Source organism: Lonchura striata, chromosome 18 (genome assembly GCF_050655825.1).
Source record: "Lonchura striata isolate lonStrDom1 chromosome 18, ASM5065582v1, whole genome shotgun sequence".
NCBI lineage: Eukaryota > Metazoa > Chordata > Aves > Passeriformes > Estrildidae > Lonchura > Lonchura striata.
The window spans coordinates 5,814,873-5,835,964 of NC_140720.1; the positions used below are offsets into that span (position 1 = coordinate 5,814,873).

General features: G+C 43.8%; 1 protein-coding gene across 2 annotated transcripts; it reads right to left on the reverse strand.

The window, feature by feature from the left end:
• Positions 1–1,794: 1,794 nt before the first annotated feature.
• DGKE (diacylglycerol kinase epsilon) lies at positions 1,795–18,680 on the reverse strand. 2 transcript variants are annotated; one of them, XM_085556504.1, is made up of 11 exons: positions 18,114–18,680; positions 16,375–16,534; positions 15,763–15,882; positions 14,700–14,843; positions 12,806–12,963; positions 12,466–12,517; positions 12,204–12,317; positions 11,644–11,715; positions 11,001–11,128; positions 9,986–10,097; positions 1,795–2,217 (listed from the first exon to the last, which is right to left on the reverse strand). In XM_085556504.1, the coding sequence occupies exons 1-11, from the start codon at positions 18,533–18,535 to the stop codon at positions 2,161–2,163; spliced, it is 1,539 nt and encodes a 512-aa protein (XP_085412630.1). In that variant the 5' UTR covers positions 18,536–18,680; the 3' UTR covers positions 1,795–2,160. The 2 variants fall into 2 exon arrangements, with proteins under 2 accessions (XP_085412630.1, XP_021411144.3); XM_021555469.3 differs by lacking the exon at positions 1,795–2,217 and adding an exon at positions 3,557–9,688 and having other exon boundaries at positions 18,114–18,679.
• Between the last annotated feature and the right edge of the window lie 2,412 nt (positions 18,681–21,092).

Sequence of the window (21,092 nt, forward strand, 5' to 3'; positions counted from 1 at the left end):
CTCTGAATGTTTTGTTCTCTGCTCAGGGTCAAAGCAGGGAGGGAGGCAGAAGTGAAGGTACAGCAGAATACCGAGGACAGCTCTTCTAGTGCATCACTCACTGGGCTATGGGAGTGCTGGGGAAGGGGCAGGCAGAGCTGTGGTGTTCTCTGGACTGGTCCTAAACTGCCTCCTTCCCCTGAGCCACACAGCCATTATCAGTAATGCTGCCTCCTCACTGAGGATGAAGAGATCATCCTTCCCAGGACACAAAACTGGAGACATTTTGGGTAAGCAAAACCATGGTCATCAGCTGGAGGAAGATGGACAATTAAAGACAGTGTGGGATTGCTCTAAAAAGCCTTAGGTGAGATGAAGCATCTGCCAGCCTAAGTTACACCTGGAAGCAGCCATAGGTGATGATTCCTGGTACTACCCAGTGAAATTGCCAGCTGCTGCCTCCGCACGTGGCCAGTGGAAAACAATTCAGCAGGAGCTGCTCTGGTGCCTCAACAGATTGAAAAATCAACCCAAACAAAGCATCCATGAAACAAGTTAAACATTTCCACCTAAAGTTCTCCAAATGAGTTGGGCTGAGGAAGGTTCTGGAAAAGGAAATAACTGAAGAGTTTGAAGACTTACAGAGTTCAGTAGTTTGAGGTGGGGGCAGCTGGGGTCTGGGACACATCCTTTGATGTTCGGATTTTTATGCAGTGAGGCGCTCCCTCGGCCACAGGGTCCTGAGCACAAACTCCAGCCCTTTTCCATGGGAATGAAAACTCACCACTCCTGCTTCCTGATGTCAGTTTTTAGGGTTCCCTTGGGACTGTCAGGGCAGCACAAGTTTGAGGTGGAGGCAGCTCAGGTGTGGGACACATCCTTCGATGTTTGGATTTTTTGCAGATACTGTTCCGTGAGGGCCGCAGAGCCCTGAGCACAAACTCCAGCCCTTTTCCCCCTGGGAGAGAAAACTCACCAGCCCAGGTTCCTGATGTCAGTTTTTAGGGCTCCCTTGGGACTGTCAGGGCAGTCTAACACACTGCTATCACATTGCTTGCTTGAGCAGTGTGATAGGTACTACAAAAACCACAGGGGGTAAACATCTTCATTACTTGTCCCATGATGTCCCTAGTATTAGGAGGTCAATTAGGTCTGCCAGGGTTTCACCTCAGTTTCCCAAGACAGACAAAGAGGTATTTTGAGCCTGTGTAAGCTTGACTGTTACTACAGCCAGAGGCCTGAGCAGGTACTGAGGCCCCAGTGAAGTCAGCATGATCATATTCATACAAAGTCTGTTTTCTTCCTTGCTAATGACATTTCCTCTTGATTTAGCTTTGTGAACACTTTTTCACAGCAAAAAGAACTGACTTAGACTCCAAATTGTACTCTCTGTGAATATATGTAAAGATGTTTATCCCTATTTTAGTAAAATCGTATTTGGTTAGTGTTTAACAGACTGTATTTCTGTACCCAGTCCTCTGACTCCCATTTTTCCCCCCTTCCTAATTCCCTCCCAATTAAGTGCTGCTACTTCTCAAATAATCAATGTCAGTTAAAAACATGTCACAGTGTGGTCATTGTATGACTTCTATTCAAAGCTCATGTCATTTAGACTTTCATTGGCAGCTATTTTGTCCCATAAAGAAGGCCGGGACAGCAGGGACACCGCGCCCTCACCCTTCCCTCTCCCGCCTTCCTGGGCAGCGCCCTTTTGTCTCTGAAATATTTAGAAGTGATTAATAACAGTTTCTCATCGCGGTGTACGAACAAACAAAAATCGCGTCAACATAATCAAAGCGAATTTTGAATGAATGATGGAAATTCAATAGTTTTAATTTCTGCTTTCATGATTATCTTTCAAGGGTCCGTGCACAAGAAAGCTCCGGGGCCCACGATTATCATGCTAAAAACCGGGCTGTGCCTGCCAATAATTAGATTTCTATATGCATTGCCCTTCCCATATTTTCAATGAGCGATATGGGGAGATGCTCTTTTGCAGGTCTGGGAGAGCGAGGCTCTTTTCTGCAGCTCTTAAGCGTGGAATGGGGATTTTGTGGCCGGGCGGGGACAATGGTGCTCGGCACGGCTGGGTGGCACATCCCGGGATCCGCAGGGCGTTCATTCATTGCTCCGCAATGTCCCGCGGTCACCGGGACCCTCCGGCCATCTGTTACCGTGCGGTCACCAGCGTGCTCTCCCATTGCCCACAGATGCACAGGCAGTCTGCCTGCAGCCCCTCTGCAAGGAGGGATTTTCCCGAAGAGGAAAATAAATTTGTTAGAGGAGATACCCTGAAACCAGAGCTTTAGTCCTCAAGTGTCTGATACCACACTCCTTGAATCCTATTTTGACCCACTTTACTGTTCATTCACAAAAACTTTGTATTTTTACTGCTATTATCAAAAGAGAAACAGACTCTCAGCCTTGACTTGCACTTTGCTAATGTCCTGTGTTCTTCCACACACTTACCTGTGCTGTGACTCCTTGTACAGCTTTTGGCTAAAGTCTGGCTCAAGTTGGTGCTCTGCACGGCTCACTCCAGCAATTCTAAACCCATTTAAAGATGCATTAAACTTTAATTGTTATCAGCATTACTGCCAGTGATCCTGAAAACTCTGCAACTATTGTCTTACTCATCTAAGAAAAAACCTGCTGAATAGCTATGCTCTGACCCCATCCTGAATGGAAAACCAACACACAAATAGTCTTTAAAAGGTTTGATTGTGGCATAATACAGGAGCTGAGAGGCCAGAGCCCTTCTCTCTTTTGTGCAAATGAGACCAGGGAACAGAGAGGACTTGGGGAGGGAACTGACACCATGATAAAGTGGCCCCACAGGAGGATTTATTCACTTCCAAAAGCCAAAACGAACCCATCTGCTGCCATCAGGAGAAAGCATTGAGCCACTTGATCCCTGAAGTCTCCTGGCAGCAGCGTTTCCCCTCGCTGGGGAAAGCCCCGTGGGAGTTTTGCTGATTTGCTCTCAGCAGCACCTCCTGCCCCATCTCCATTTCTACTGACACCAAAACATCTGCTGTTAAAACTCTTACTTGAAACTGCTCATCACAGGTAAGGCATTTGCAGGGCTCCTTCCCCACTTCGAGTAAATAATGTGCAGCATCAGAAGCTGTTTTAAGATCCCCAAATCAGTGGCAACAGAGGTGAGAAGGAACAATATGGACATTTCAAATTCAATGGGAATTCAAACGATTTTAACCACACCTATTGAAAAGCCACATAACCTCAGTTCCTGCCCGGGGTGGAGAAGGAACCCGGAGCAGGCAAACAGCTGCTGAGGTCTTTGCAGGTTACCAGTGTTAGTTTTACCTCCAGATGACATTACTATGCTGTCTAGAATTTTTCCCATGTGTTGAGGTCTGAGATGCTCAAATTTTGCACCAGGAATTTCAAGCAGTAGCAGGGCCACTGAGGTGAACAAAATTCAACTTTGTTCTCAAAATGCCTAAGCTCATCCTGCTGCAGCCCTCCCAGAGCCAGGCAGACATCCTCATCCTGGGGCTGTTGCAGAGTTGAAGACTCACATTTGTTTTTATGCATAGCAAGGAAAAGAAAAAGCTGAGTTTAAATACTTTAATCCACGCCCTTAAATCTACAGAGGAACACGGTACAAACAACAAGACAAACAGATGCATTAGGAAATTCAGTAACAGCCAGTGCTGTGAAAAATCTGTATTTACAAATGTTTATGAAGAATATGGAGCAGATGTTTCTCAACAGAGAATTTTAGGGAATGTAAGTCACAGAGAGAGGCCATGGTACAATTAACTGAAGCTTTCAGTTTCCCCTGTTAATGTGCAGTGACCACAGGACAGGGCAGTTCTGTGGCTCCACTGAAGCTGCAGCTTCTCAGGCAGAACCTGACCCAAATCACACATTGTGCCCATGTAACCACTGCACCGACCATCACAAATGTGTATGAGCCAAAAGCATGCTCACTCTGCCTCTGCAGCAAATAAAACCAGATGTCTCTGCTTTTATAACAATTACTTTTACAGGATTACCTTCTTACCTTTCCATTTCAGCCTGCCTTCCCTCCAAAACCAAAGGAAAACCAGTTTGGGGTTTGAAAATATGGCTTGATGCCAAGCGAAAATTTGCCGATTTTGATTTAAACATTTATTTTGGAGGTTCAAAAGCATGCTAACTGGTTCTTTCATGGCAAGTAAGACCTCACATACTGTACAGCTGAGAGCTGTGGGGTTGCTCTGGGGTTTTGCTCTTTGAGGGGCAGGAATGGTGCACACAGTGTCTGCTCATGTTTGGGCACTAAACACAGATCTCAAACTACACCATAAGGAAACAACTGATCTGCCAAGAGTCCAATGGTCACTCCTTACTGCTTGGTGGGAAGTAAAAAAATACTGAATCCCAAATGTCACCTTTCTCAATTGAAAACTGCCTAAAATGTTATGAATTCTATTTTTTGAGCTATTTCTTGCACTTTAGGCTCATATTTTCCTTCTTTAGTGCCACTTTAAAACGTATACACAAACACATTCAATATAAATCCCATGTGGCAGCATCACAGCATGTGCAGCTGGAAAGTATTTTTTTAAACTGTTAACATGCTGACATCTTCTTGTAAGTAGTAATTACTAATTAATTTTACAGCTCTTAAAAGCAACATTTTACAGTATTCAGATCACTACTTACTAAACAACTACTATACATACTGAAGTTACAGGCTACAAAAATAAAAATCCATTCTGTTTAACTACAAAAATCCTAGAAAGAGAAGATGGCTGGAGGTACTCGAAGGATTACAGCAGTTTGTGTAGCAGACAAAATGGCTTTTGAGGGATGTAAACCTTGAAGGTACAGAATGCAACAAACTCACATACAATATAAGCTCCTACATAATCTTAAAAAGAAAACAATCTTTATGCTGAAATCTACAAACAAGTTGCAAATTAAACAATGCAAATAATTAACTACATACAGCAGTAGGGGAACACAGCACAGGACACAGGGCAGTATTAAAAAGTAAAATTTTGAGCACATTCATACTTTTGAACAGTTAAGGGTCAGATCCTCAGCTAAGGTCAATCTGCACAACACAACTAGGCTTAGTCAGGGCATGTGGCTTTATTCCAGCTTGATGTATCTCCCTGAGATGCCCAAAGCCTGAATTGGGTATTCAGCACTCTTAGATGATAAAATCGTGATCACGTCGTGCTTTAGAACTGTGGCCTCAACACTGCTGAAATCAAGAATGTGTACATTCTCTCCATATACTTTATTACCACAGGAAGAGGTGCTCTCTGCTGCCTCACCCCTGTGTTTAAGAAGCACCTCTCATTTCTCAGAAGCAACCAGCATTTCCAATTAAGTGGTTGACATTCAAAAGAATCAGTTACATCCTAGTATTTTTGAATCTGATGACAGCCTAATTTAATTCCAACTGAAGACTTAATTTTTTATTTCCCAAAAGGAAGAAAACTGCTAGTAGTCAGTATGAAATATAGATCCAAAATGGATTTTCAGTTAGAACACTGCAGATTTTTAAGTGTCCTGCTCTTCCCCACAGACTACCTGGGTTACAGTGATGCTCTACCAAAAGCATTTGCTGCCAAGTAAAAACCAATTAACTACTCTAACACTGATGCCACTGTGCTGATCACAGCTAAAGGTGCAGAGCTTTTTATTGAACCAGTGAGATACAGTAACACACACTGTAAAAGCTTCAGTGCAATGTAGCATAGAACCAGAAGGAATTGGCCAGACTGAAACCAAACTCTTTAAGGATCAGTTCTCAGAACCTGTGGAGAAAAGGGATGTTCCTCCCCAGCAGCAATGAGAACTAAGATTGTACTTTCAATAGAGGCCAGGGCTGTTGGGAAACCTTTGGAATCCTGCTGGTGATGGTGACTGGAAAAGCCAACCAGGTGGGTCACTGGGCCAAGAAGAGCTGTGTGAAGCCATTCCAATTTTCTTGTCTGACAAATCCTTTGACAGGAGGTCCTGTGCACATAAATATACCCAGAACATCCTCTCAACATGAGTGAACAAGTACAATGTGAGCCAGGCAAGGAGAGGTCCCACAGAAAGGCTCTCCATGCAGATTTATGCTTTTTGTATTGCCTGTCACAGGACTGAGAACTTACATTAAAGGAAGTTATCAGAATCTGACCAAACTTGCTACTGGATGCAGCAATACAACTTAAAAATAAACTTAATGAACTCACTTTGAAGTGCTTGACAATCAGTGTTATTATTTACCCTGTACATTTTACACAAAGCTGTAATATACAGACTGGCAGAAGAAACAACTTGTCATTTGGCTTTTGGAAATCATGTTTTCTCTATTTTTCCAATGTTTATGATTAACAGGATTAGGGAAAACTCTTCAGTGCAGGACAGGTGCTCCAGCTGCAGAGTCCCCTCTCCCAGACAGAGAATTTACTGTGGGGATTTCCAGGGCTCCAACCTACAAGGAGTAATTCCTTGGAAGGAGGAGCTGTTTGAAATGGTGCTCTATGCACCTACAACATTTAAAAAGCATGGAGCAGTTTATATTCACAGTGCACACCAGAGCATTGGGCAACTGCAGCTCTGTTACAAATCAGCCAAGTCAATTCCTGCTGCCAGACAATCTGGGAGCCCATTGCTGAGGCCAGACTGGGTTAAAACTGGAAATGGCTCCATGAAGTTATTCCAACCAGGCTTTAACCCGATTTGCAACACAGCAGAAAGGAGGAAACACTGAAACCAAAGAACAGCTGGGAACAGCCAGGCTTCCCACAGACTCCAGGGCTAATTATATTTTACAAGACCTTCTTTTGCCACACATATGACAGCTACAAAGCCACAGAGACACTTCAACCTGACAGAATGTTCTCTAAACCATAAGTACAATTCCACAATTTCCCCACAGCCACCATGGCCACGTTTGCTGCCATCACTTACAGTCATTGGTGAGACACAAACTTCTTCATCTCCAAAGCCAAGACCATTTAGCAGGGGTTTTCCCAGACAAGCACCCAGTTAGATGCTACTGTCACTTTGTTTCTGCAGCAGGAATGATGGATTTACCTTTCCCAGAGGATGTCACACCTGTTGGACTGGACTCATGGCAAGCTGCAGAGGGAGGAAGCACAACCCTGGGGCACAGGTGGAGAAGCCCATTCACCCCTCACCTGTGGGAACGCAGGGAGACTTCCAACCTTGGCATCAATTATTTATTTTCTAAATGTCAGGAGTCACAAGCGTGAAGTTTTTCAACAATTAAAAGTTCTTGGGCTATAAACCAATTTGAATAATCATCTGATCAACTTCAGGGAAGTCTAAACTGCATTAGAAATAGTTTAAAGTAGCCAGTGGTGTAATTTCAAATACTGCTTTGCAGAGCACATACCCTCCTTTTACAGGGATTTCTCATTTGTTTGTAAACAACAGGTACATAAGAACTACAGAATAGAACTTTAAATACTTTCACGGTGCTGACGGTTACAAGTTATTAAAACAGTAATAACTTAACTGGTAAGATTTCTGAAGCTAATACAAATTGAAGCTCATAACTAAAAAAAAAAGCAATGGATTCATCTATCATAGCATACTTAGGGTATTTTAAACACTTTTTACATATATTTTACTCTTATTTTTCATCTATATTTACATAAAATAAAATAATTAAAGTGAGGTGTATAAGGCTAATGAATATGGAATTTACAAATGGCTTCTGCTTTACAGGTCATTACACTCCAATCACATTTTCAGACTGGTATAAATTGACTGATAATCAGTAGTATTGAAGTTCTAGTACATACACTTTCTACAAGGAATACCATCAAGTTAAAAAGGCTTTCCAAAGAGGATTAGAGTTGAAGGTTTTAAAAATACTGACTTTGCCAAGTTTCAATAAATTATTTTAAAATATAAATAGATTATTCACTGTTAATGCAAACATAATTTCACAGGATTTTGAAAAATGGTTTAATTTTAAAAAACCTAGAAACACAGCCTATTTTACCCAATGATCTCATTTTCAGTCAGCGTAAAGAAAAAAAATTTTAAAACTGGGGGATCATGACAAAAGCAGCAACATTCAAAGTTCAGACCAAAGCTCTCACCTTCTTATGATCGTACACAGGATAAGTTCTCTTCCTATTTGGAAGAGCACCTTCAGTAAATAAACTGGATTTACTCAGTGAGATATTTTAAACCTCAACTCAGTTCTCAGCTGCTGCAGGCTTAAAATTGTTACAACAAAAATAACAGGAATAAGATCTTCTACTTTTGTTAACCATGAAGATGTTTTCACCTGAGAAGCTTTTAACCTGAGAAGCTTCAGACATGCCAAGCTGACAGTCCCTGTGTACTGTTGTAGGTGTTCTGAACCTCCACTACCAGGATCAACCACTCATCTTTTTTCCCCACTTTATATCCATAAGGGAAATGAGGGTAACCAACAAAGCTATGTTTTACACCCTAAGAGCAAGTCAGAAAACAAACGCTTCCATGCTTTTTTCCCCACAATCAAATTATACACATGAATGCCACCTCTGCAAACTTAGCTCTCAGCTCCACACAGCTGAAAGTTACCAGACTGACTTATTCATTCTCAGGTAATTAAGAGCCATGTTCTTCAACAAGTTTTTTAAAAAATACCCCATATTTGCCAATCATTATTTCTTTCAAACCCTTCTCTCTAAACAGCTAAAAAAGATGCTCCTTTGTCCAAGTTTTCCTTCAAAAAGCGTCCCCAAAAACTATGATGTTGCTATTTACAAAAACTAGAATTAGTCTCTCACCGAACTGAAGTCAAGTCACAGGATCATTCAGTGCAAGTCACGGTACAATTATTTTGGACTGTATGCTGGGGACTCAAGACCTCAGGGTACTCTTTGGCTTACAAAGCCACTGAAAAAGGTCATTTCCTAAATAACACTTCCAGAAACCTTTGGTCCAAAAGCAGTTTTCTTGCTGAGTATCTTCCCAGAGCTCCCAGATCCTCTACTCTCCCAGTGAAGCTTATAAGAAATGCACTGCACAAGCAGGTGCACAGAGTTACTGCTCCTGCTCCCAAGCAGAGATGGCAGCCAGGAGCAGGCTGCTGTCAGAACATCAACCCATATTCTGCTTGGTCTGGTTTTCTGCTCTGGAACTCTTCTGGGGCAGATGGAAGCAGGTCAAACCCCCAGCTGTTCCCCTTTCCAAGGGTATGAAACACCTCTCTAAAACACTGTGCTGTGTATGTGCAGAAGACCTGATTGCACAGCAAGGAAGGGCTGCAGCATCTGTCCCTTTTCAGCCATTAGAAGAACACACTCCAGCTGGAAAGGCTGGAGGGCATCTCCACCAACCTAAAAGCAAACCAGTTGTGGTAATTCAGCTGTGAAAGTTTCCATGAGTGCAGAAGCATGGCTTTTTCCTCAGCTTTAGTTCACTCACAAGTATGAACTTCAGTTCATAAACCTCAGTCCAGAGCAGACATCGGTGTTTAAACGAGCTGAAGCTCCTCGCTGCTGCATGTGACATTCCAACTCCACAAAACATCCAGGTCTTGATCCAGCTGCTCCCTGCCCTGGTATCACTCTGACAGGCTGGAGGCATCATCATCATCTGTCTGCTCCCCCGAGTGGTACAACATCAGGGCGTGGGTCTTGTGGGTGATGGTGACAGTGCAGGGCCCCTGTGCCCAGGGCTCCCCATCCACCTGCATCGGCATCTTGGAGCTCTTCAGGATCAGCTGGCACCAAACACAACACAACCACAGCACTTCAAAGGGGCTCTGAAATCACCTTTTACAACTGCAATACACATTCACAGCCTGGCCAGGGAGAAACTGTGAGTGCCACTCACAGGCCACCAACCACAGCAACAGAGCTCTGTGTATTATGACATAATAAATTTTTACTAAGCAAGAGAAATATCCATCTCAACTGCAAACTGCAACTTCAGATCTGATTCAAGCAGTTGAGTGCTTCAGATTCTGTGTTGTGTATTTAAAAAAAATTAGGAGAACAGGTCCCTAAGTAGCACTTACCCTCACTGTGTGTGCCTGCCCTAGGCGAACAGGATTTGCCAGTTTCACCTGGATCTGGGCACAGTGGAAAGAACCATGAACACCAACAACTTCCAGAAGTCCATCATCATGTCTATGAAATAAAAAAATGAGACTTCTTTCAGTGAGCTGATGGGCTCCAGTACATGTGCCCAAATATTACGTCCCCTTACTGCTATTCCTAGAGAGAAGACAAATGTTGTGCTACCAATACATTTTTGTATTTGTGCTGGAGAACAAATCACAGTGAACAGCAAAGAAAGGATCAAACCTACAGCTATGGAGCAATTCACCAGTCAGCACACCCGAGCTGACCTCTGTAAATCACACATGTATGACTTTCCAAGGCTCACTGTGCACATTTAAGGCCCACAGAGGATTTCTCTTCCACTTGTACAATTTTCTGTCTTGTTACTCAGATATTCATCCAAATGAAAATCTTTTAATGGCTTAATTTTTTAGATCTGGGTAAAGGACCTTGCCCAGGTAATTTTTAGAAATTCAGGATCACAAGCCTTGTAACACAACTATGGGTGTATTTATACAGAGGCCTTCTGAAAAAGGAAGTCAAAACAGGGAATAATTAATGTTTGAAATTATTTTTCTCTTTGTTATTGCTCCTAACATGGGAGCCAAATTTTTGTACATGTTCTGTTTTTATTTTCCATTTTAACCTCTAATGAGATGTGGTATTTTAGATTCTGAAATGGATTTATCTTCTACTTTTTAAAGACTCATTTTATTGTTAATAGCCTCTCCAATGCTTCTGCTGTCTGTCATGCAAAACATTTTGAGAAAGTCTTAAAAGGCCCTTGATGTGTAGGATGCCTTTACTCCAAATCTCCAACTCAAGGAAAATAAATGTGAGATAGCCTGTCCCAAGGAACTCTTCCAGCCTGCAGACAAGCCTGGCTACATAAGCACAGTCTATTGAGGGAATTCCTTACACTGCAAGAACTATTAAAGGAAAAAACAAAGCAAAAAATGCCCTCTGTACCTCGCCAAAGGATAAGGTTCATCCCCCATTCCTTCCCAGAGCCTGCAGCCACCTCCCCAGTATCCAATATTCAGCACAATGATGCCTTCCAAGTTGGGCAACTCAATCCTCTCACCATCCAACTCTAGCTTTAAAAGACAAGCAGAAGTTAATTATGTGAATCAAATTCCGTACTTCAATAGAACTTTCTCACTTTATGCATTTAATAGGCTTCCACTTAAAGAAAAATTGGCTCTGTACCAAGAGAATGTGTTTTCTCTTCATGTTAAAAAAAAATCCTTCTGATTTCACAAGAAATCAGATAGTAAATTTCTGTTAGTAGAGAAAATAAAAAAGGAACTCTAACTTATGTAAGCCTCTGGTGCTATGGCAAATTATAGCTGAATATCAGTACTTGCACTCACAGAACTGAGTCAAGGCCAGAAAAAAAATCAGGAATTTGCAGTAAGCCCAAAGACATGAATACCATGAATTCTGCAGACAGCAAAAGGAACACAAAAATACTCCAAGGCCATAGCCACCTCACACAAATATCATTAAATACAAATATTGTAAACAGCAAAGCTTCTTTCCTTTCACAAGCTAAGTTTTTACACTTCACTGACTATCCAGAGGGAGAGGGTAAGCAAGTTAAAAAACTTACCTCAACCTTTTTGTTAAGATCTTTACATTCTTGAACTAAGCAGTCTTTGGTTCCATAAAAAAAATAAACAGCCTACAGAAAAAAAAAAAAAACCCCAAACAAAACAGGGAGAAAAGAAAATACTGTTAGAAAAAGATAATACATAGGAAAACTATTTGAAATATGTATAGTTATGGCTGTGCAAACTTTATCTAAAACTTACACATAATATATTTGCACATCCTTAAACTAAACTTTCCTCATGAGATGAGCTACAACTTGCATAAGAAACTGGATTTTCACTAGAAAAGGAAATAAGCACTTAACTTATGAAGTTTCAAAGCAAATGAGAATTTCTGAGCAAAAACTGAGCAAACAGCAAATTTAGCAGAGGCAAGGCAGAACACTCATGAGTGGGCTTGCCAACGTGTTTTACCCATGGAATCCCCTTCCCTAAGAAAAGTTAATTCAAACTCTTAAAATTGCAAGAAGGAAGTAGTGGTAAAAGAATGTGAAGCTAAAAATAGCCTGAAGTCAAATCAACAACTCCAAGGAGGAAACATCCCTTTAACCAAACACACCTTATTGATGATTCTGCTGGAAAACAGAGAGGGAGTTTTCTCACGATGGGCATGGAAATTCAAAGCCATAAGAGCATCAGGTCCTATAGAGAAGTAGTTGTTCATTGTGAATACCTGTAAGACAGATTTCCAATTATGCCTTATTAAAAATTATTATTAGGGCTAAAATTCAGAGTGTTTAATGGGAAGCTGATAACAACAACAACAAATGACAAACATACAGGGATTCCATAGAATTCATGTTTATACTTGCAAACAATACCTTTGGTTTCCTTAAGTTGTAGTATCCTTTGTTTGTTACTTGAACTTTCCATCTGAAAAACAACAGTTGGTACTTAGATTTGTGACAGACAGTCCTCAGTATCAAAGTTGTAGTTAGGAATCTCATATCTATACTGGGATTAAGGCAAAACACTCAAATTTAGTTAAATTATGAAAGAGTTAAGCCCTGTAGAACAACTAAAAGACTAAATTCACACCTCAATTACGTTGTAGTTCCTTCTAGCCATACTTGTGTTTATGTAAAGAAACTGCTGCAATGGACTATCAGTAGAGCTACAGCAGTTTGGTTCTACACATTTTATCTTTGCACTGTTCCTTACCTGTCTAGTTTGATTCCATCTGCCTCCATGACATTTCGTAAGATCTGCTCTACAGGGACTTCTCCAGCATAACCTGCACCCCAGCCCAGTGTATTAGACAGGTCATTCCCTGTTCCCAGAGGTAAAATTGCAACTTGTGGAATATATCGTTCTTGCCCCTAGGATACAAAACCACTGCATATTAGCTCCTGCTTCAGCACTCATTGTCTCCCTTCCATCCCCAAAGTTCAGATTAGACAAATTCACCTTCCCAGCAGCCTGATGCACAGAGCAGAGCTCTGGGGCTGGCAGAGCAGGTGGCACATTGAGCTACTTACCCAGCATAATGTAAAAGAAGGAAATGTTAAACCATTGTGCGAAGGAAAGAGAATACAAACACAATACTGTGAACAACATAATATGAATACTGAACAGAGTATTCCTTTCCAGGAATGATGCTTTGGATCTGGGAAGTGACATGAACACTGAGAGATGTAACACATACGGCTGTGAACTGCAACAAGACACCAAAATGCTCCTCCAAGACTGAGGTGAGGTTAGGTCTAAACACAGATGTACAGAGTACCAGAGTGTTCAACCACACACAGAAATACAGATACTCAAAGGAGCAAAGTCTGTGTCTCAGTTTCAGAGTGTCACCCACAGATGGAGCAGGTGATGATCAGCTCTGCAGAGCACAGTGACAGGAGGTGCTCAGAACAGCCACCTTAGCAAAGGGTGTGGCTCTCCTCATCACAGAAGGGTGAACAATTATTTCAGCTGTACTATGGCCTTTGCAATTCAGCTGTGAAAAGCACTTGCAGTAAGTTGGCACTTTGGTTAATGTTTTTTTCCAGAAAGATTATCAGCCAGGTAACCTGTATTTGAGAGTCAAGACAAATGAAGGGAGCAAACAACCTACTGCTGATAAGAAAAATGTTTTGCTGATAAATCTCCACAGTTTACCTAATACCAATGACTCAATTTGAACAGAACAAAGAAAATCCCAGATTTCATCAGCTATATCAGCACTGAGGGACAACATATCAAGTGCCCAGGACCACACAACCATATACTCATATTCATTAACCTTTATAGTTACTTTATTTCTACTTTATCAACACACAGTAATTCTCAAAGAGCTTGTTGCACTACACATGCAGTTGTAATAATGGCCTTCAGCAACAACATTTAATGTATTAACAAGAAAGCTACAGTAAAAAACTTTTCTATAAAAACTTCCTTTCAGCATGAGAGAAAAAGTTTATTAAGTAAAGCACTAATGCCTTGTAATTATTTTCCATTCTTAATTTTCTCAGGAGTTCTTAGGAGCATCTCATAAACAAGAATATGTTCCATTTTAAATCCACAGTAAGCACAGATTATTTTTTCTCCTCTACTTGCAGTTAATGGGCAAGGCTGCAGACAGACAGACTCTCCAGAACAGATGAGAAGGAGCAGAAGCAAATGACTGCACTCACTCATGCACTGGCAGCATAACCAGTATAGCTGGCAAATTATGAGGTTATTATAAAAGACTGAGTGTGCTGGGAGAAGGGAGCAGTCAGAGCACACTAGCCAATATTAGCAATGCCATTTATGACAATATAAATCTGTTCAGACAAAGAGGAAGTTAGAATGCAGAAAATATCCAGCAGCTTGTTCTCTCCTTGTTTTGCAGAAAATAACTACTATGAATATTATTAAAAGTCTAAAGTGTTCCTATTTTTCCTGAACTACAAGGAATCATAAAATGCATTTCCCACACTCTTCCCCAATATGAATAAGCAATTATGCAAATATTCCTCTGTAAGCCTATTCAGGAAGATGAAGGCAATAAATGCAGGTAAAAGATGAAGGGTGGAACTCTGGTAGCTTCAAAACTCATTTCACCTTTTAATTTACAACACAATACCTTTATCTTCATTTCATCAATTGCATCCAGGACCCAGCCCACTGTGCCATCCCCACCACAGACCAGAACCCTGACAGCATTGCAAGGCAGCCAAGTGCAGAGCTGGAGAGCTTTAGCAGGTGCAATTTTGCTGAGATCAAAAACCTAGAAAAAAGGAAAATAAGGAATTCTGTTAAGTTCACAGAACATGACTCAGGATTTGCCTTATAGATAAACAACTTCAAGAAGTTAACTCTAACGTAAAACAAAGATTTGCAGTACTGCATTAGCAAATGAGATGTCTTGACTTTCATGAGCAGGATTTATTTCCCAAATTCACAACAGAGCTCCAGATGCCTCCCTAGGATTAAATGGCATGGATAAACTGAGCTGACAGAGCCCTTGGAAAAGTCTGTATTTAGAAGCATGATGATGAATTCTGCAAAGATGAAAGACTTCAGATAAAAGTAATTTTTAAATACTCAGCACACAAAGAGGTTTATTCTTTAAAGCCTTATTGGGATGCACTTAAAACAAAAAAAACAGTGAGTTCTCTTAGGCTGTATTTTACAGCTGGTTTTGAACTTCAAAGGAAGAGTGTTAAGGTGCAGCCAGGAAATCCAAGAACAACTGCCTGCCTTACGCAACATCCTGAGCCATCCCAGCGGATTTTAAGGGGAAAGCAAGTACACAAAGCAAAACTGTCAAGGCTGACATTTCCACAAATAAAGTGAAGATTTAAACAAATACAGGTTTCCTATAAAGAAGATTTAAATGGTTCATTTTCTAAAAAGTGTACACTGTTTCAAAAGTCAGATACTTCTGACTGAATTACTGCATGTATTACTGTAAGCAAAAAAAAAAAAAATGGACTGGTATTAGAATCCTAACAAAAATTGGATGGGAGAAACCTCTGCACTTTTTGCTGCTCTCTGTGAAGCTGTTGCTTGCTAAAAGAACAAATGGCATGAATTTGTTTCCTTTACTGATCTTCCACAAAACCCTATTGCCATTGTGTAAACAAGGTGATACCTATTCTAATCTAAACTGTGGTTTTATTATGGTGGCTTTGCACTGTAAATACCTGAACAGGGTTCAGCAGCATTTTAAATTCTCCTAGTAAAGTTTCACCCATGTTGTTTCCACTGCGAGTATTAGCCAGCACCATTACTGGCATCCAGTGTTTCCTGCAGTAAGGGACCACCTGCAAAAGGTAAAAACCAGTCAGTCACACAAATACTGCACGTCTGAAATGTTTACAGCCTTGCTCTGAGCCCCATCCCCTGCAAGTGCTGAAATGAGGAAGTTACCAACTAGTCTGAAGCAGACAAATCACAAACAAATACTTCTGAAACATCAAGGCTGAAGATTCTGCAGTACTCAGGACAAGGAATACTACCATGCTATGAAAAAGCAGTAAAAACTCACAAAAAATTCAAGGAAGTAAGGTAGACAAATCTCTGTATTTTGGAATAAAAAACCCACATCTGCTTATATTTCAACAATCACATTAGTAAAATGACAAACACCTCTGAATTAACACAGCAAGTACTTAAGTGACCTTGAAACATTTACCTGACAGTTGCTACCATCACAATATATTGAGTTCAAATTTCAAGGTCTGTCTGTGGATTTCTTTGGTGGTTTTTTTTTTTTTTTTGGTATATTCTAAACCCAAAAAGCAGCAGGCCATTACCTTTTCATAATTGGTTCTTTTCTCTTTACGCATCTGGTTGACTGCAGACAAATAGTAGGGTGGAATAATTAAGTCTTTGAATTCTCCAAATGTACACTCCTCAGTCCTCAAACAATCCACCATGCATTCATCATGCACAGTGTACTGACACCACACACACCTGGCAAAAAGACCAAAACACATGAAAACAATCTTCAAACAGGCACACTGATTTTGCTCATTTTTTTTAGACTTTTGTCAAAATATTTATGTTTACATGCATCATTGTAAGTAATATTTCATTCCCTGGAAGCTTATGCATTGGTTATAGAAAATTACATCAATTGGTCATGTGCTTGCAGGTCTACAAAAGTATTTGAATTCTGCTGGGGAAAAAATCCAACAGTTTAAAATTAATTAAGTTATTTTTAACTAAAAAATAGGTGCTATAAATGTTTTCCTGTTTGTAATATTAACAGTTACAGTGAAAGCCTGTAAAAAAACCTGAACTCCTGTCCATTCTTCTAGAGCACATATAAAATACTGGAGCTCAACTCAATACAGTGTTACAAGTAATGAATTAATGCATTCCTTAAGGTTGGCAATACCCCGTTTAAGCCTGAAACCTAAAAGGTTACACAGAATTGTACTGATGGGATTTAGTTATGCAAAACTGCTTTGCTTTATGACCTATTCTAAAAGCTGTCCTGGAAAAAAAGACTAGATCAAGAGGAAATACTGCAATATCCACTTCCAGCCTCTGCAGAATGTTAATCCTCATTTACTCCATCCAAAGCCTTAATTTAAGCAGCTGGGAAAGCTATTTTTGGAGTCCTCCTGACTAATCCAACACACAGCTAGAGTAACAATGACACTTGCCTTACACTCTGACTCTCTTTTCCTTTTCTTCCTTCCTTTCCCCTTTGCCCCCAAATTCCTGCCCTTCCCTCCTCTCCTACACACACTCTCAAGGTTTCATTTCTGATAATCTGCTCTTTTTCTCTGTAATTCTGCTTACTTACCAAGCAGTTTGACAGTATCATGTAAAAGCAAAGCAAAAGCTGGCAGAATCTAGGCTGAAAAGGTCCTCTGAGTAGGCTGAAGTAACACACCGGGGCACCTGTCATTGCATTTTGGCACTGACAACTTTGCAAGCAACCTTAGTAATGACAGTGCAAATCCATTTAATGGTTCATTGTATTTTTAAAACACTCTTATGACAATCTTTATCAATATATTGCAGTAGCTTATAAAACTTCTATTTAGATTTTTTGAGCATGCTTAAAAATGAACCTGAAATCTCTACAGGACATTATTTGCTTTATTTACACTGAGCAGATGCCAATTTTGAGATGCACACTTTGGCTCTCTGAACTGTGAGCTGTGCCAGGCAAACTGCTCAGGCTATCCACTGTGCAACCAAAAAATTTACTAGAAATTTCCTATGTCATCCCCTAAAATACAAACTCCCTTGGACACTGGGAATCTCTTGTATGTAATTATACAGCAGCCTGCACGTCATGCTGGAGTAATGCAATTAAGAGAATGAATGGATGTGAGATGCAACACCACACTCTTAATCTATTGACTCGCAAACATCCATTTTAATTTTAGGTTCTTTGAAGTTCGTTTTTTTTTAACAGTATCTTATCTGACTACTGCAGGATCTATTTTGGGGTGTGGTCTCCCAACAACCCCGTGGAAAACACAAGAGTGCCATGGCACTGTAGCGCTTTTACAGTCAGGCTGCCGTGCAGTACCTGTAGTCGCAGAGCTTGGGCTGGGTGCCGCACTGTTGCTTGCAGACCACGCAGCAGCTGCAGAGAGGGACATTTCCCCGGATCCAGCGGTGCGGCATGGAGCCGGCGGCGCCCCTCGCCATCACCTCCTTGCAGAGGAAGCGCTGGTCCGCCTTCTTCAGGCAGCGCTCGCAGACGCGCAGCCCGCAGCAGCCGCAGAAGGCGCCGCGCAGGATGTGCTGGGCGCACACGGAGCAGTACGAGGGCTGCCCGAAGAGGTCCGTGTAGTGCCAGTCGTGTTTGCTCTTGCGGAGGATGTCCCGCATCAGCAGCTGCCGCCGCGACCGCTGGAAGCTGCACCACGCCGTGATGAGCACGGGCAGCAGCACGGAGAACAGCGTCCACAGGGCCAGGCGCCAGTCGGCATCGCCCGAGCCCTCCATCGCTGCGCCTCCCCGGCCTAAGCCCTCGCTCCTCCCGGGCAGGCGGCGGGGCGAGCCCCGGAGCGGCCCCTTCGCTCAGCGAGCCGAGGCGCAGCTGCGCGCACCATCCCCTAATCCCCCCTCGGGGCTCGGCACCGGCCTGCGCCGCATGGCGCCGGCGCCGGGCTCCGGCCGGGGCTCGTCCGCCGCCCGCCCGGGCCTTGCGCAGCACCGGCCGCCCCCGGGCCCGTCCCGCCGCGGTCCCCGGCGCCGGGAGGGCGCGGCCGCTCGGCCCCGGCTGTGCCGGGCCCCTCCGCGGGGCACGCGGGGCGGAGCGGACGGCGAGCTCCGGCCCTCGGCCCGCCCGGGAGCTGCCGGCGGAGCCGGGGCCGGCGCGCTCGGAGCTCGGAGCGGCGCCGCGGGATGCGCGGGGCGGCGGAAGCGGAAGCGGCCCGAGGCCGTTGCCAGGACACGGGCGCCGCCCGCCCCCCGCCTGTCGCGACAGCGGCGGTGTCGCCAGCGGCGCTCAGCGGCTGCGACCGTGCCCGGCGGAGCGGCCCCGCTCCGGCCCCGGCTCCGCTGCGGCTCCGCTGCGGCTCCGCTCCGCTCCGGCTCCGCTCCGGCTCCGCTCCGGTTCCGCTCCGGTTCCGCTCCGGCTCCGCTCCGGTTCCGCTCCGGCTCCGCTGCTGCTCCACTCCACTCCGGTTCCGCTCCGGTTCCGCTCCGGCTCCGCTCCGGTTCCACTCCGGCTCCGCTCCGGCTCCGGCTCTGGTTCCACTCCGGCTCCGCTCTGGCTCCGGTTCAACTCCGGCGCTGCTCCGGCTCCGCTCCGCTCTGGCTCCGGTTCCGCTCCGGCTCCGGCTCTGCTTCGGCTCCGCTCCGCTCCGGCTCCGCTCCGGCTCCGCTCTGGTTCCACTCCGGCTCCGGTTCCGCTCCGGCTCCACTCTGGCTCCGGCTCCGCTCCGGCTCCGCTCCGGTTCCGCTCCGGTTCCACTCCGCTCCGGCTCCGCTCCGCTCCGGCTCCGCTCCGGCTCCGCTCCGGTTCCGCTCCGGTTCCACTCCGCTCCGGCTCCGCTCCGCTCCGGCTCTGCTCCGGCTCCGCTCCGCTCCGCTCCGGTTCCACTCCGCTCCGGTTCCGCTCCGGTTCCACTCCGCTCCCGCTCCGCTCCGCTCCGGCTCTGCCGTGCCCAGCCCTGAGGCGAAGGAAGGCCACGCTGGCGTGGTGCCGAGTGACCGCGCTGTTTGTGCCTTTATTGCCCAACCATAAATGCTTCCCCCATAATTTCGTTCCGCCCTAGAATCATGGAGTCGTCAGAGTTGGAAGGAGCCTTTGCGGTCACTCGGCACTGCCACTGTAGCCACTGAACCGCAGCACCCACGTCTGGTCCAGCGCCTCTTGGGCAGCTCCGGGGATGGGGACTCCATCGCCTCCCCGGGCAGCCCTTTCCAAAGCCCGACCACACCAAACCATGATCATCTTTGAATCTCCCCCGTCTCAGCTGGAGGCCACTTGCCCATGTCCTGCGGGCCCAGCAGAAAAGCCCGATCCCACCTCACTACGGCACCTCAGGTGGCTGTGCAGGGCAGTGAGCTCCGCCAAGTTGTGCCTCTGTGCCGTATTTATCCTCCCCATGGTTGTGCTTTGTTGCCCAACCATAAGTGCCTTCCCCTCATAATTTTGTTCTGTCATTACATGCTCAATTGTTTTCCCGGGAGCAGTTCTAAAAATAGTGGCTGCCATCAGAACCTACAGGTTTTCCCACTTTCAAAACAGTCTAGTGAGCAGTGATGTAAATCCATACAGCATTTACAAAATTGATTGGGTTCTATGGTCTTGGTAGCTTTAAAAAAACACTGAAAAACACACATACTGCACAGATGGGCAGCTCTCAGGTTTCCAACTAAATTCCTCACTTCTCTCATGTAAGACACAATGATGAACTCCAAGTGCCTGTTTTATATGTTATAGTTGAAGGGATGCATGTTATGCCCTACAAATAGGTGATGCTGGTACCATGTGTTCAGCATGGCACTGCCCAGAAGAGCTCTTGACATTTCTCAGGGCCAAAACTACCTGTTGGCAGCAACATTTGCTAACCTACATCCTTACTTAACACTATGCTTAATATGCTTTATAATCCTGCTTTCTGCTAACTTGAACTGCAAGGAGGAGAATTATGTGGGTTTTCAATTGTATGGTTCTATTAATTTGATAGAAAACTGCTGTGTTTCTCAGCAGCCATAATTTGGCTTTGCTAGAGTTAAACCCCATTAGTAAGTACTTCTCTGCTGAAGCAAAGTTAGACAATCTTTGAAAAAGGGGCCCCTTTGCAGCTGCCTCTGAGATTAAAAGTACTGGGCAGTTGTTTCTTTTAAAAAACAATACCTTGGTCACCAAAAACCTTTTCTTGCCATGCTAAATATAAGGGGATAGGCTTTATTTTCACAAGTCTAAAATACCCAGTGTAGCTCTGAAGCCTGAGGTGGAAAAAAGGGCCTTCTATTTTCTTCCCTGAGGAAAAGAGTTATGCAGAAAATGTGTGAGCAGATAATAGACTAATTCAAACCTTCAGACCAG

Coding starts and splice junctions, on each gene's coding strand:
- DGKE (XM_021555469.3), bottom strand. CDS start 18,535: ATGGAGGGCTCGGGCGATGCCGACTGGCGCCTGGCCCTGTGGACGCTG. Junction 12,518..12,805: donor GATGGAATCAAACTAGACAG/GTAAGGAACAGT, acceptor GTTGTTTTTCAG/ATGGAAAGTTCAAGTAACAA. Junction 9,689..9,985: donor GGCAGGCACACACAGTGAGG/GTAAGTGCTACT, acceptor GTTTGGTGCCAG/CTGATCCTGAAGAGCTCCAA.